The 15,204-nt window shown below is 43.4% G+C and overlaps 1 protein-coding gene across 3 annotated transcripts in view; it reads right to left on the reverse strand.

Moving 5' to 3' along the window:
• The window catches only part of CDH16 (cadherin 16), a 1,158,846-nt gene that overhangs the window by 24,092 nt on the left and 1,119,550 nt on the right, over positions 1-15,204 (reverse strand). For all 3 annotated transcript variants that reach the window (XM_069653297.1, XM_069653307.1, XM_069653286.1), the window contains exon 17: positions 4,894-5,010. In XM_069653297.1, coding sequence (XP_069509398.1) covers positions 4,894-5,010 — 117 coding nt within the window. The remainder of the gene's footprint in view (positions 1-4,893; positions 5,011-15,204) is intronic.

Consider the following 15,204-nt stretch of genomic DNA (forward strand, 5'->3'; position numbering starts at 1 on the left):
TTTCACCCTTGTTGGGGATCATCAGTGAGGTGAAGCTGATGCCTCTCTAAGCACAGTGAGAGGGAGACCACGTCTGGTTGCCCCCAGGAGACCCAGGGTTACCAATCCCAGGTTCCTTAACAAATAGTTTTACAAAGGTAGCGGGCGCCCCTCTCTCGCAAGAACAGACATGATAACCTGTTCAGTGGTTATTAACCACTTGAGAGTTCGCAGCCACTGCTTTTACTCACTGTGCCTTTCACAGATGGGAAATATCCATTTGCATATCAGTCTTTGTCCTGCCCAGGGGCAGTCCAGCACCGAAATACAATGGCAATTCCAATCTGAACGAGAGTACCACCAGCAACCCCATACACGTGTTTCACCCTTGTTGGGGATCATCAGTGAGGTGAAGCTGATGCCTCTCTAAGCACAGTGAGAGGGAGACCACGTCTGGTTGCCCCCAGGAGACCCAGGGTTACCAATCCCAGGTTCCTTAACAAATAGTTTTACAAAGGTAGCGGGCGCCCCTCTCTCGCAAGAACAGACATGATAACCTGTTCAGTGGTTATTAACCACTTGAGAGTTCGCAGCCACTGCTTTTACTCACTGTGCCTTTCACAGATGGGAAATATCCATTTGCATATCAGTCTTTGTCCTGCAGACCAATCGAGAAGCCAATTTTTCTTTTTGACAAAGTTGGAATTAGTTAATAAGATAGTCTGTGAGTACCCAATTTTTCCAAAGATTGAAAGACATTTCATACATTATTCTTGGATGAAGCCTTTATTGCCCCGTCCCTCCCTACCCTTACTACCAAGGTGTCTATAGAGATTAGATACTGGATTTAACCATTGTTTCCTCATAAGTGGCAACTGCTTCCACTCCACCAAAGTGGTAAATGGCTGCAAACCCAGCTCGTATCATAGAGCAGCAAAGTTAATACAACGATGTAGGTGGAATAAAACCTTCCTTTATATTAGAGCCTCATACAGATCTAGCTCCCTATGAATCCATTCTGGGAAAAGTTCCAAAACCATATATTAATCTAGAGACCACTTCAGCAATGTAGAACTTCAGAGCCGGAGCCACGAAAAATAGCCATACTTTTTGTCCAGTTTGCCCATTTGTGTTGCAACTAATAGTGCTTTGTTCCTTAAGTAGATCCTAGAGAATGCCCTGGTGGGGTGAGCACCGATGAGATACCCAAGTAGACCATATGGTCCATGGCTTGGATCTTGACCTTATTTATGAACCAGGTAAATTAGCATTTCGTATGGATTTTGCACAACTTCAGTATGACTGTTTTTTAGGATTAATTGACATTTTTGCCATCCAAAAAAGTTCTGGTTGTGTCCATTTATTGTTCAAATCTCCTCCTCTCCAATGCCTGTTGACCACCTCAAAAACCACACAACGCATTTGAGCTGGCAACAGGTGATCTGGTATTTCTCACGCGTATATTACTCTTCTGCTCTCCCCACCTTTCTTTGGCCTTCCTTGAGTTCTGTCCAACATAATATAAGCCACAAGGGCAACACAAACTATAGATAACAGATTTAGAATCACAAACGCCATAGTCTCTCAGTTTGATTTTAGCCCATGTGGCGGGGTTTCTAACATGCTCTCCTTTTATCACATTGTATTCTTCTTACATAACACAAGTTGTCCAGAAGAAACCTGGCTTTCTGCTTTCACTATTGTGTCTCAAAAATTCTTCCCTCTTCTATAGGCTATCTTTGGGGGCTTAGGAAATAACTTTGCAAGCTATGGATCCAACTGGATCAATTGCCAATTTTTCTTCAGAAGTCTATTAATGTGGTGACTATGGCTACAAGTCTGTTGATCAGCTTTGATATTACTGACAATATCCACAGGGTATCCCCTTTTTCTGTACGTTTTATCCATCACAGTACAGTCTTTAACATAAGTCATGACAGAGGAAGTAAGTCTTTAGAATTGACTGTGTGGGATGCTGTTTTTAAAATACATAGGTTGAAAACTAGAATGATGCAGACTGTTAATGACATCAGTAGGCTTCCTAAAAAATTAGTTTCAATGTCTTCTTCAGTGATTTGAAGTTCCATAGCAAGAAAATGTGATCTAGGTGTACCAACCTCTATGGTAAACTTAATCCGAGGATGGATAGAATTCAGATAGTCTAGAAAGGAATTAAACTCGGACAAGCTTCCTGACCAGATGACAAAAATGTCATCTATATACCTCTTCCATGGTGTCAGCTTAGCTGACCCAAAATCATGTTGTAAAATATAAACAGTCTCAAGATGGTACATACATAGATTTGAAAGGACAGGTGCCCTTGCTGACCCCGTTGAAGTTCCTGAAGCTTGTAGCTAATATTTTGAATTAACTCAGAAACACATCAAGCTCATTATGTATTTCTCTGAATAAAAATAATTTTTCTGATGATTTCATTTTGTTTTGATGTTTCGCTTATGATGAATTAGTGTACTGTTTGTCAATTCTCGGCTGTTTTCACAGTACAATGATGTGCGAGGGACGGGCTTGTCCATTCCCAGGACACTTCATATAAGCACATATTTGACTTCCAACCTTAGTGCCAGGGTTGTATTTTCTTCCTTGCACCCATTATTTCCATAGTAATTCAACACTTGGCTTACTCACATCAAGCTAGGGTATGCATCGATGTGACCTTTGTTGTATAATGCAGACAGTTGCAGCAAGCAGCCCAGCTGAGTGTTAGGTAAGCAGCCAATTATGATGAACAGCACAGAAACCTGCTAAGTATTCAGACGTTTACCATAAACAGCCCAGCTATATGCTAGGTGAGCAAACAGTTATGGAAAACAGACACCCTATATGCTAGTAAGTAGAACGGTTATGGTACAAAGAAATCCTGCCTGTCCTAATGCAGTTTCTAATTTATCTGGTAGTTATGCAGATATTTTACGTGGAATAGTTAAGGATTACGAGCATGTGTGTTGCAGAGTAAGTCTGTCTATTTTCTATGTGTAGGAGAGTCTTGTGGGGTTGTCTATAATGCTGTGTTGGGTGTTCTTGCCAGAAGTGTGAAGGAGATGCATCTATGTGTTAATGCGAAATACTCTCCTGGTGACATCTGGTTGTAGACCTTGCTACACTACTGTTATGAGTAAACACATATGTGATTTGTTGTGGTGTTTGTTAGGAGTTAATCTGTTCCTTTTCTATCTGGAACCTATATGTGTCACAATATACGGCATGTATTGACCAAATTGTCAATGTGGTCCCTTTGGTCTGAGTGTGATGTTACGTGTTTGTCTGTGCATAGGGTGCGGTCCCTTACCTGCTTACGAATGGAGTGCCCAATGAGGAGTCATTGCAGGTTTAGGGCTCCAGGCAAACAGGCGGCACCTGTCAGCGTTATGGGGTTTGTGTGTCATGTAACCTGATTCAGCTTTCAATAAGTGGGTGCGTGCGCAGGAAAGGATGGGGATTTATGCTGCAATGGGGGGAAAAGCCCTGTGCAGTGGGTCTGGGTCTGATTGAGAAAATAGAGGGGCAACATGGTGCAGAGCTTTGCAAAAGACCTCAAGGGCCTGGAGTCTTATCTCAACCTCTTGGCAAACAGTGCGAAGTGCATTTAGAGTGCTCTGATTTAGTATCTTGGGCTTCCATGTTGTGGGTCACAAAACCCAAATGTAGCTCCATTCAGGGGGTGGGTGTGCTGGGTGGAGGGAGGCCAGTGGGTTATGCTGCAGCAGTGCAGAAAAGAGCCATGCAGTTGGTCTGGGACTGTTTGTGAAAATAGAGGCACAAGATGGCTTAGGGCCTCGATAACCTGCAGTCTCACCTCAACCTCTTGCCTTGCAGCTGGAAGTGCTTTCAGAGGGCTCCAGTTCAGAGTCGCCGACTTCCGTGTTATGGTAGGCGGGGAGAAAGGAAGGCCAGAGATATAAGGTGCGGCAGTGGAGAAAAGGGCTGTGCAGTGGGTCTTGGCCTGTTAGAGAAAAAGAGGGGGAAATGGCCCAGGGCTTTGCAAAAGGCATCTAGGGCCTGGAATCTCACCTCAACCTCATGCCAGGCATATATGAAGGCCCCCCTCATGCCATGCTCAACTTTACGTTCTCTACAATGTTGTTCCAGGTAGTAGGTGGAAAAAATCTCCCTAGATGATATCTACCCAAAATGGTTATATGACCAGCTAGACCGAATTTGAGATAGTGTGTCGTAGTTGCATTCTAGAGTGCGTGGATGGATAGCCATGCCTGCAGCAGATGTCGACCGAAGTGGTGCATTTACACACTCCTTAAGCTCAGATGGAGCCTATCTACGATGTCACTGTGTCATCCGATCTTCTTTGTTGAAAGAGTTCATACAATACAATGTTTTTCGCCACATTTTTTCATTCTGAGGAATAATGTTTACCCTCATTTTGTTGTCCTTTAATGCTGCCATCATCTTTGCGTCTTCTACTTATGCCCTCACGTTCTGCTGCCTAGAGATTCTCCCATCACTTCCATATTCTGGATGTTTTACTTTCTCACATGCAGCCTGATGCTGGCAGTGATTAGGCCTGGCTGCAACATCTACTTCTGTCCCCTGGCCTCCCGGGGTCACCAATACTGCGGCTTCCTTCTCCAGAAACAATGATTTCTAGACTTAACTTTAACATGTCATGGTGCCAACGCACGACGCCCATGCTGTCCAGAAAAATTAAGCCTCGTCTTTCCTTAACTCATCATGCATATTAGACAATCATATATAACACAAGCACAGGGAACACAGGTTAACATTGCAGATGACAAGGAAATCAGTTGTTCAAATCCCTGTGTGGGGAGAATAGAACACTACAAAAGCGAATAACGTACTGCACTTAACCATCACAGGATCAACTAGAGATCTTTTAAAAAAAGGCTACATAATGTTTCAATAAACGTTTTCATAACCTACCTATAGCTCCCAGAGTGCCTACAATGATGCCAACCGCTGAAAAGACTGTTGGCATGCCTTCCATCTTCTCAACCTCTATCATGCAGTATCCAATATCATTGCATATGCATATAGTCACTGTAAAAGAAAATGCTGACATTATATACTGCTGCATATTTTTAAGACATATATTATATTTGCACATGGACATCGTTATTGACCTCCCCTCAGCCAATCAGAATGTTTAGAGGGCAGCCAATAACTACTGGTAGCGACTTTACTCTGAAGATTCGGTTATAAGAAGCACACAGTGGAACAATGCAATGTCCAGGCGCGTGTGTGTTACACCAAGACATTTCCTCTTATCCGTTGCTGTAATATGCTAATTAATACACACAAGAGAAAAATAAAAACATTGATAAATGCTGCCTCTTTCATACGGACAAACCATTTACACATCATGCATGCTCATGCTAAACCTACTCCAGTTCCACCAGGTTGCAATTAAAATACTTAACTTGAATGCAACGATGCTATTCAAAAACCACATAATAAAACCGCTTTAATTTACTAAATCAGTTTGTCTATTTACTTACTCATTATTGAAGTACCATTTTTTACTTCAGTAGGAAAACTCCACAATCTATTGCTACTACCACCATGTGCTATTACCCTTTTAGGTCTGGAGAGGATAGGATTAAATTCAAAAGCCCTTTTGTAAAGTCTCTGCTCACTATTTTCAACTATGCACTGCAGGACTACTTCTCTTTAGTATATTAATGCCACCAACATTTGTAGCAACACACCATGGTGACAGAGAATGTTGGAACGGGAGCATTGGTCTGGTTTAGAATGAATTCTTGACTCCACATGTAGCGATCACATCCATGATATATGTGCCTCCATTTTCTGCGGCACTTGAACACACACACTCAGTTTCTACTGGCGTCTGCTCCCCTTACCTACTTCCCAGGGACTTCACAACCCCTCCAAGCACCTATTTTTAATGTTCAGAATGGTGCGTTCTCAGCCCTGCTCCCTGCTGTAAGGGCATGCATGGGATTCAACCAGTGTGCGTGGTGGGGACATGGGGTGTCCTTTCGCAGAGGACACCCCCATCTTGTATTTGTTCTTTTTTTTCTTTTACACAAATATGGTCTGAGAAAGTGTTTCGGGAAAAAATGACCCAACGCCCCTTCAAAATTATTCCTTGTAATAATACAGGCAACAATAACTGAATCAAAATTGCAATGTTGAAGATGTACAGACTATCCTTTACTTGACACATAACAAGGTCAGAACCCTTTTTCCCACATTCATGCAAATGCATGCTTTTTAACCAGGCCAAAGCATACAACACAATGGGGGTCATTAGGAGTATGCCTGTCCGGAAATAAGGTGCCGGTAACAACGTACACTGGCACAATTTTCCAGACCGGCATACTCCGAGTCTGCAGGTAGGGGCAGTGAACTACCGGTAGGCCTGACGTGCTGGTAGTTCAGACACCTACCGGCAGTTCATTCACTGAAGCACAAGAACAGTGAACAACGGTTCCGGCGCTTCAGTGGTTCATGGGTTCCCAGCCCATGAAGTCCTATAGAACTCTATGGGAACTTATTATATTGTAATGCTTAATGTATTTCCCTCGCTCCTTGCCCCCTGCCCTGTGGGTGCTTTGAAACAGTATGTTCTTATTGTATGAGCGTCTAACAAACAAACGATAAAATAAATAAATAAACAAATATTGCAGAAACTCTACAAATTGTAAATACATGCAATGCAAGGCACATACATATTCGTTTCATTTCAGCCAATGATACAGTAAGAATAATCATTATTTCAGCAAAGATCTACCCACAGAATGCTTTGTAAACCACTGTATTTGCGGAATGTAGATGCAAGTAACTCAAACATAAAGTAGTAACCATGGACGCTGAAAAGGCACGTGACTGCAATGTGTGGAATTGCCTCTTTAAAATCAGGAAAATAACGTTTTTTTTTTTGGGCATCTTATCTTTTGTGAAATTGGTTAAATCCTGCCATCTGGCTTTGTATTTAAAAATGGTCTAGGCTCAAATCCAACTGAGTTACCAAGATGGACCAGACAAAGATTTTGCCACTCTCAAGTGTTATTTATCCTCACACTAGAACCCCAGGAAATGCGTCTTCTGGGTGAGGAAGAAACCGAGGGAGTGACATACGGTGGAAGAGAACAACAATTTTGCTGGATGTGTAAGATCTCCTGTCCTTTCCTGGATATTGTTTGCCCTCCTCTCTATACCTTAATGAGAACGAGTGTTCCAGTCACAAGATATAAAATTGGCTGTAACAATTCTAAGGTCATCCCAGTGTCTCCATTCTGGCTCAAACAAGTTTTGAAAACATTGAACTTTAAATGCTGTCTTGGTAAAATTAAATAGCTGGAGATATGGTTTACAAATGATGCTTGAAAAATCTTCAATATTAACTTGGAGAAGATACTTTCTCATTGTGCACTGGCCTGGAGACATGGTCAAAACTTAACCTCTCGGTGTGGGGTAAGCTGTATTCAATCAAATGATTGCTGAACTGAGAAATATCTACCTCATTACAATATACCAAGGGATGTCCAGGAAAATTGCTCAAATAGTTGAATCACTCATCTGGGAATAAATAGAATTCCTCTTTTTCTTTGCCCATAACGAGAACATTCATCTACTTGAACTAGACACTGAATTTGAAATTATTTAAACGGATCTTCAGTCCTTTTCGTTTTGTAAAAAAATCCGAAGTGATTAAACACAAAATAAATAAATAAATAAATAAATAAATAAATAGAATTGCGAGAATGGCTGACTGGAAATGACAGCATTCACAAGCATACATAGTAATGAATATCTTCAAATTTCAAAAATATCATCTACCTTTCATTGTTAGACACATCTTAAAATCGGTTGGCTACACAGAAAAGAGCTGAACAAGTGAGACAAATCCTCTTGAACTGATGGACATAACCACAGCAAGACCAAAACAAAGGAGAAAAACTTCACCCTACTGAGTTTTTGAGATACTGATGGCTAGAGATTTCTAAGACATTAGAAAGTTATCTATATGTCCTCAGAGAGGTCTCAAAATGGCCAAACCCTTCAATTAAACACAATGGTAAGGTGCTATTTTAGTCACACTGGTTTCTTTGCAGTAAGAAATACTTTATTGAATTAATGGGGCAGTGGTTGGATCCCTAACAATGATTAAGGGTGTTATCACAGAAACAAAAGGAGCAATCTTGGAATGTGGGTTTTTGGACGGGATTCACACAGCTATCAAAGAAACTCCACTCTGCATAAATGACAAGAGGTTTCCACAGTCTAAATAACTGCCCACAGGTTGCACGGTTGTTAGACTCCTACTTAGATCTAGACACATGGATGATATTCTGGGAGAAAATCAGTTTGATATCCCTGGACTGCAGTGTATGAGCATGTCAAACCAAAACCCATACTAGGGTTTACTGTACCTGGAAGAGAATTAGCCAAATACAGATCAGCGAGTCATCTCTTTTTAGAGGGTGTTCCCACTAATAAGGTTGCCTGGACTCCAGACCTTCCTTTTCGCATCTGCTTTCTCTCTTCCGCTCCCCTGCTGATGCACCTGACTGCTCCGCGCACTGGTCACCTGTTCATCCTCTGAACCCGGGCCCAGGCTCGAGCATGTCCAGTTGCCCTCGCACTGCCTTCGGGCTCCCCAGCACGTAAGGGTCTGTATCTGAAACCCTACAGTCCCTTCTCTCTGCACGTATGAGCCACCCGCTGGCTGCACTTAAGAGTTCACTGCAGTTCCCCCTTCCGCTCCCCCAGGCATTTTTCCCCTTCCCTCTTCCCTCTTCCCTGCACTTGCACGATCTGAATGACACAAGGCCTAGTAAGATCGTTATTTTGTACCCCCTTTGTCTCCCCCTCTTTCTCTTGTCACTCCTAGAAACACTTGTGTACAGGCGCGTTATAAATGCCACGTCATATCATATCATATCATATCATATCATATCATATCATATCATATCATATCATAGGGAAAGATACACAGTTCTTGGACATATAGTTCTGTTTTATGGAGCATCTCGCTACCCCTTTTCTTGCTATATTCATATTCTGCTCACATCAATATTGCATATGACTATATTTTTGAAACCTCGCAGCAGTGTTTGAAATTAATAGATCTTGACATCTATGTAAGAAGCATTCTTAAGTGGCTTTTGCAAACATGATATACACCTCTCCATATTTTTCTTACACCGCTGAATTTCTCTTCCTAAACCGACATTAGGTTTAGTGAAAATAAAACTTTTAATTACAAGAAAACATGAATCAGTAGAAATATGCACCTTCAAAAGCCTACCCAGTGCCTTGCTGACCCATCAATCAATGACATGGTCGGGCTTTAGGCAGTAAAGTGATCCCCCTAAATCACTTGTCCTGCACCAGACATGGTCTGGCTTCACAGCAGCAGAACTATCCCCCTAAATTGCATGCCCTACAACCTACACGGTCAGGCTTTAGACAGCACAGTGATTACCTGAAAGTGCAGGTCCTGCACCCTACATCGTCAGGCTTTAGAGAGTAGTACGCTCTCCCCAAGCTACACATCTTCTAAATTGCATATTCTGCACCTCATATGTTCAAGCTTTAGGCAGCAACGCTATTCCCCTAGATGGAGAGCAGATGCACCACAGGTTGACCAAACAAACACAATTATCTGGCGTTCATCCCAGAAATCATACCAAATGGTGTAAAGGCATTCTAGAGCACAAATCAGTCAACCACCCTACCTCAGTCCAGAAAAGCATACCTTTCCCCTTTTTGAAGTGAAAAATAGCTGTTAATGGATAAGGCGTAAACTAATCTCTGACAGCCACTCCCTATCCCTGGAAGTACAAAGAACAGAAGAAAACTGCAAGCCCGCGTTCATCATTTTAGTTGTTTTGTAAGGAATTCGAGCAAACATCTTTACCTCGCAAAGGGGCACAGAGAATGCAAACTCAAGATTGCAGTGATATTGGACTGCCCATCTGTCCATCCCATGCCCCACCCAAACACCCTTTCTATCCGAGCCAGCATACTTCTCTTCAGACTCCTGCAGATGCCGGAGTCCCTTCAGCCTAAGGGATACTGCACCAAGTTGTGTGGGGCTTTTGAAGGAGCCCACACTCCTGTCCCTTCTGTTCCTCATTTCATCATGAGTAATGCACTGCAGGAGTGCAGCTTAACTCTAAAACCAAAGTCATGGTGCTACTTTCTGGTGAGTGGCTTGTGCGAGACAGCAAAGGGAGACCTTTGGGAGAAGGGAGCAAAGATTCCAGCCCTTGCCCCGACGAACACCTGACAAACGCCATGCATTGTCTTTATGGACAAAAGTCCCATTCGGACACTGAACACAGCACTAATGCATGTTACTGTGAGGTTTGAGGCACCTCTCAACCTGACAACCTCCATAGTTGCACGCAGGTGATACGGATGCCTGCATTCCTCAAACTTTAAGCAGCCCTTTCTCTGAACCAAAAGTTATTGGGCCTCATTACAAATCAGGCGGTCCGGAAATAACAGTGGCGGTAAACCCGCTGCCACCGTTGTTTCCGGACCACCTGATCCCGACTCCTGCAGGCGGGAGGTGATGTTCACTGCCCGCCTGCAGGCGGACGAGGAAACACCGGCAGCATTACGAGATGCTGCCGGTGTTTCCATGATCCCCATTCCCATTGCGTCCCATAGGACTCCCATAGATTCCCATAGGACTCAATGGGATTGGGGATTAACACCATTCCGCCTCCGTGATTCCCGGAAAACCGGTGTTGTAATGCCCCAGTAATTCCGGGAATCACGCAGGTGGAATGGTAATACGAGTCCGGCGGTAACCGAGGCGGTTTTACCGCCTCGGTTACCGCCGCACTCGTAATGAGGCCCATTGTCTCTCATAATCCATTAGCATATATCCTATGGGAAAGAGTGGAGATTCCAGGCTTCACACTATTCCAAGGGCCCTAGTATCTACGACAAGAACACGTTACGGTCATGCACAGGAGTTGGCCCCTATTTTTGCAGAAAGAGGCCTAAGAGGTTTAAATTGCCACTTAGAGGGTGGTACATCCACTAAATATACATTCAGAGCAACGAATGGAGTTAGCCTTATTGATAATTGTCTGTCTGATAAACACCCCTTTTTGGCACTTCCTTAACAATTTTCATGCCATGGAATGGCCGGAAAGCGACCATAAAGCCCTTATGATCACTATGAATTATGACATTAAGAATAGTCACACTGCAATCTATGCCCCAGATATCACCATCTCAAATAGTGGCCGTAATATACAACAGGGCCCATTAAACAAGCAACGACTGAGGAGTAATACCCATGGGGCTGTGAATTTAATATTGTTTGTATTTATTCATGAAGCAACTCCGTGCGATCCTTACGAGCTCCCATTTTATGAAGAACTTGTACACATTACACAACCTTCATTTTACTCGATGAGCATTTCAGTCTAGGGGCAATATGAGGAGTTAATGTCAAAGTTGGTTCGATAAGGATTGCAAAAAAGACAAGAGTAACCTACTTGCAGCTGTTAAATCCGATAGTTGTGATTAAGGGGATTTGGTAAGCCAAAGCAGGACTAAATATAAGGCCACAATTAAGAAGAAAAAAGAAGAAGAAACTGAAACTATATGGGAAAGTTTATAGAAAGCATAGCATGAAAATGGCCAAATGACTTTTGGAAGATTATCACACAATGTGATTTAAACATAAACCTCAGTCTCATTAGGACCATGCCTGCCTCTGTGCGGTGTGACCCTTTTAAGCAATTGTACGAGTCAGGTTTAGTACATAATCCCACACTAGGAGCTTTAGAGGTCCATTTACTACCAATGGCCCTCCTCTGTTATTTTTCGAGGATGAGGTGCTCTCAGCTCTTAATGCACAAAGGAACAAAAAAGTGCCAGGGCTGGATGGCAGTCCTATGGACCTTTTGAAAGCAGAACCTTCCTTTTGGGTCCCTCTTCTATTAACATTTTTTGACTTGGTGAGCACATTTCCCAAACCACCAACCTCATGGCAGTCAGCTATGATAGTCCCAATAAAAGAGGACAGTATTGACCCATCCAACTATAGACCTATTTCACGTGGCGTGGGAAAGGCTTATGCCAATTTCCTTGCTAATCCCCTTCTTCTCTATATGGATGACTTGAAACTTCATAATTTACAAGCAGCTTTCTGTAGAGGCTTAGGCACGGTTGAACAAGATCTCTGATTAACCTTGATTGTCCAAAAATACATCACCCAAAAGGCTATGCCCCTGTATGTGGCATTCATTGACTTAAAAACAACATTCGACAATATCAAATGCCATCTTTTATGGGGCACCTTGTATGATTTAGGTCTCCCATTTCAGTTAGTCACGTGCATTAAGACACTTTATGCTCTTAATACGGCAAGAGATCGATGGGCACACCAGGGCGGACTAACCGAAGCATTCCCTGTCACAAAAGGGCAGAGAAAGGGATGTGTAATTGCTCCTTATGTATTTACTCTTTTTATTGATTGCATTGCAAGATCCCTATTGGGATCTGATATCGATGCTCCCCTGATTGGAAATGAACGCATTCAAATTCTTTTATTTGCGGATGACGCTGTTTAGTTGTCTACACCTCCCCAAGGCCTAAAAACGACTTTTAATGAATTTGTATTTCTAAGTAGCAAAACATGTTGTTTATAAATGTTTCAAAAACGAAAATGATGTCTTGTTTGAAGAAACCACTTCCACATCTAGACATTGAATTGGATGGTATTAGAATCGAAAATGTTGATTTCTATGATTACCTGGGGGTTTGTTTTAATAATACTAAATCTTGGAATTCATAGGTCCAAATAAACAAGTTAATTTTTATTAGATGATCTGGTGCTCTTCTAGGCTTTTCTAAAAAAAAAATGGTAATACTGCTATTAAAGCACCTTTGGAGGTCTACCCTCTCAGCTACATCATACGCTGCTGGTTACCATGATACAGTCAAACTCAAGGTTAGCGAAAACAAAACAAAAAAATGCTAGGGTTATCCCCTGGCGCCTTGAGTCTGGTGGTTAACCTAGAGCTTGAACGGGTCTGCAGTGACTACCATGCTCAATTAGTGTCAGTCTTACTCTGGATTAAGCTATGGACGTGGCCGGAACTGGAGGTTTACAAGAGGGCAATGAAGGATGTTTTAGCCAACAATCACTCTAAACCATGGGCCTGATTTAAGCATGTGAAGTCAGTATTATTAAAGATTGGCTTGAGCTCCTTCTGGTTTACTACAGACACCCAGGTTCAGAATAATCTTCGGTCATTAAAGACCACTTAATGGGATGTGTCTATAAGGAATTTACTGGCTCAAGTTACCTCATGAAGACTTGGCAATACTGGCAAAAATATTGCAAATAGGGTCGTTTTGATAACTTTTAATGTTAAATGTTTAATGAAGTTTATATTTTAGTGCCTTTATATTGTGAAATATGGTATTATGATCTGAGCGGATTCACTTTTATTGTCGATATTGAAGGATTCATAATATTGCATCTACTGTGCCTGAATTTTTTGTAAACTTGCAAAATGACTATATTTTTCGAACACTTGCTACTATAAATTAATTTATTTTGTATTGTTAATATATTATATATATTGCTGCTTTAGTGGCAATTTTCTAAATGTGTGTTTGCTCTGTACAAAGTCTGCATTGCTATCTATTGTGCGATATTTGTATCTGAACATGGCTTTTATGGTTCAATGTAACCGAAATAAAGCATTGCAACTTACTGAGCACTTCCCCATATTTGACAATGTGGAGGTGTCTGTTTTGTTGACCATGTGTTTCATGTGTGACGTGACTGCGAAGACTTTCCCGTCTTCTTTTTTTCACCACGATGATGGCATACATCAGATGAGGGGATGCAAGAATGAGCTCAGATCAATTCTTGGTAAAACATTATCAGGGTAATTCATAGAATTTCGCAGAAAAGTGTCGCAAGCGGCTGGCGCAGAGTGTCCGCGTGCGATTGTCTGTGCCAGGCACGTGCGCTAAAACCGATTTCCGCGCACAGCGTATTCATGGATTTTAGGCTCCCAAACCAGCCGTGGCGCAGAGTATCGCAGCGACCCTGCAGCAGCGCCAGTAACGCCCCCAAGAACGCCCTCGCGCAAGGAAAAGCCATCAAAATCGCTAAATCATCGCAAAGGGCTGCGCTAACCCTGGACCAGTTTACAGGGCTGCCAAACAAGGAACGCAAAGCGGGTAACGTGCATATCAGGGGTACGCGTGAAGTTATACACGCGATTAGCCAAGCTGCCAGGGTACGTGTATTTCAGGGGTGCGCGGGAAGTTCAACACGCGATAGTCCAGGGAACGTGTATTACAGGGGTACGCGGGAAGTTCAACACGCGATTGTCCAGGGAACGTGTATTACAGGGGTACGCGGGAAGTCTTACATGCGATTACCCAGGGCACGTGTAATACAGGGGTACGCGTGAAGTTATACACGCGATTAGCCAGGGTACGTGTATTACAGGGGTACGTGGGAATTATAACACACGCAATTTGGCTGGGTACGTGTATTACAGGGGTACACGGGAAGTTCTACACGCGAATCGGCTGGGTACGTGTATTACAGGGGTGCGCGGGAATGATCACACGCGATTTGGCTTGGTACGTGTATTACAGGGGTGCGTGGTAATGATCAGACGCGATTTGGCTTGGTACGTGTATTACAGGGGTGCGTGGGAAGTTCTACACGCGATTGGCCAGGGTACGTGTATTACAGGGGTACGTGGGAATTATCACACGCGATTTGGCTGGGTACGTGTATTACAGGGGTACACGGGAAGTTCTACACGCGATTCGGCTGGGTACGTGTATTACAGGGGTGCGCGGGAATTCTCACATGCGATTTGGCCAGGTACGTGTATTACAGGGGTGTGCGGGAATTATCACACGCAATTAGGCTGGGTGGGTCCTCACAGGTGTTCCCTGTACACCCTCCACGGCCCCAGCAGGCAGCCCACAAAACAGGGGACTACCCTGCACACCTGCTCATGTCCCCCTGCACCCCCAGCCCCCAGCAGTGCAGGGTCACCCTCCACCAGGCCCCCACTCATGTCTCCCACCACCCCCACCCCCCAGCAGTGCAGGGGCACCCTCCACCAGGCCCCCACTCATGTCTCCCACCACCCCCACCCCCCTGCCACCATGGGCAGCCCCCACCAGGCCCCCACTCATGTCTCCCACCACCCCCACCCCCCTGCCACCATGGGCAGCCCCCACCAGGCCCCCACT

The sequence above is a fragment of the Ambystoma mexicanum genome, chromosome 1p, assembly GCF_040938575.1.
Source record: "Ambystoma mexicanum isolate Mex_15411 chromosome 1p, UKY_AmexF1_1, whole genome shotgun sequence".
Taxonomy (NCBI): Eukaryota; Metazoa; Chordata; class Amphibia; order Caudata; family Ambystomatidae; genus Ambystoma; species Ambystoma mexicanum.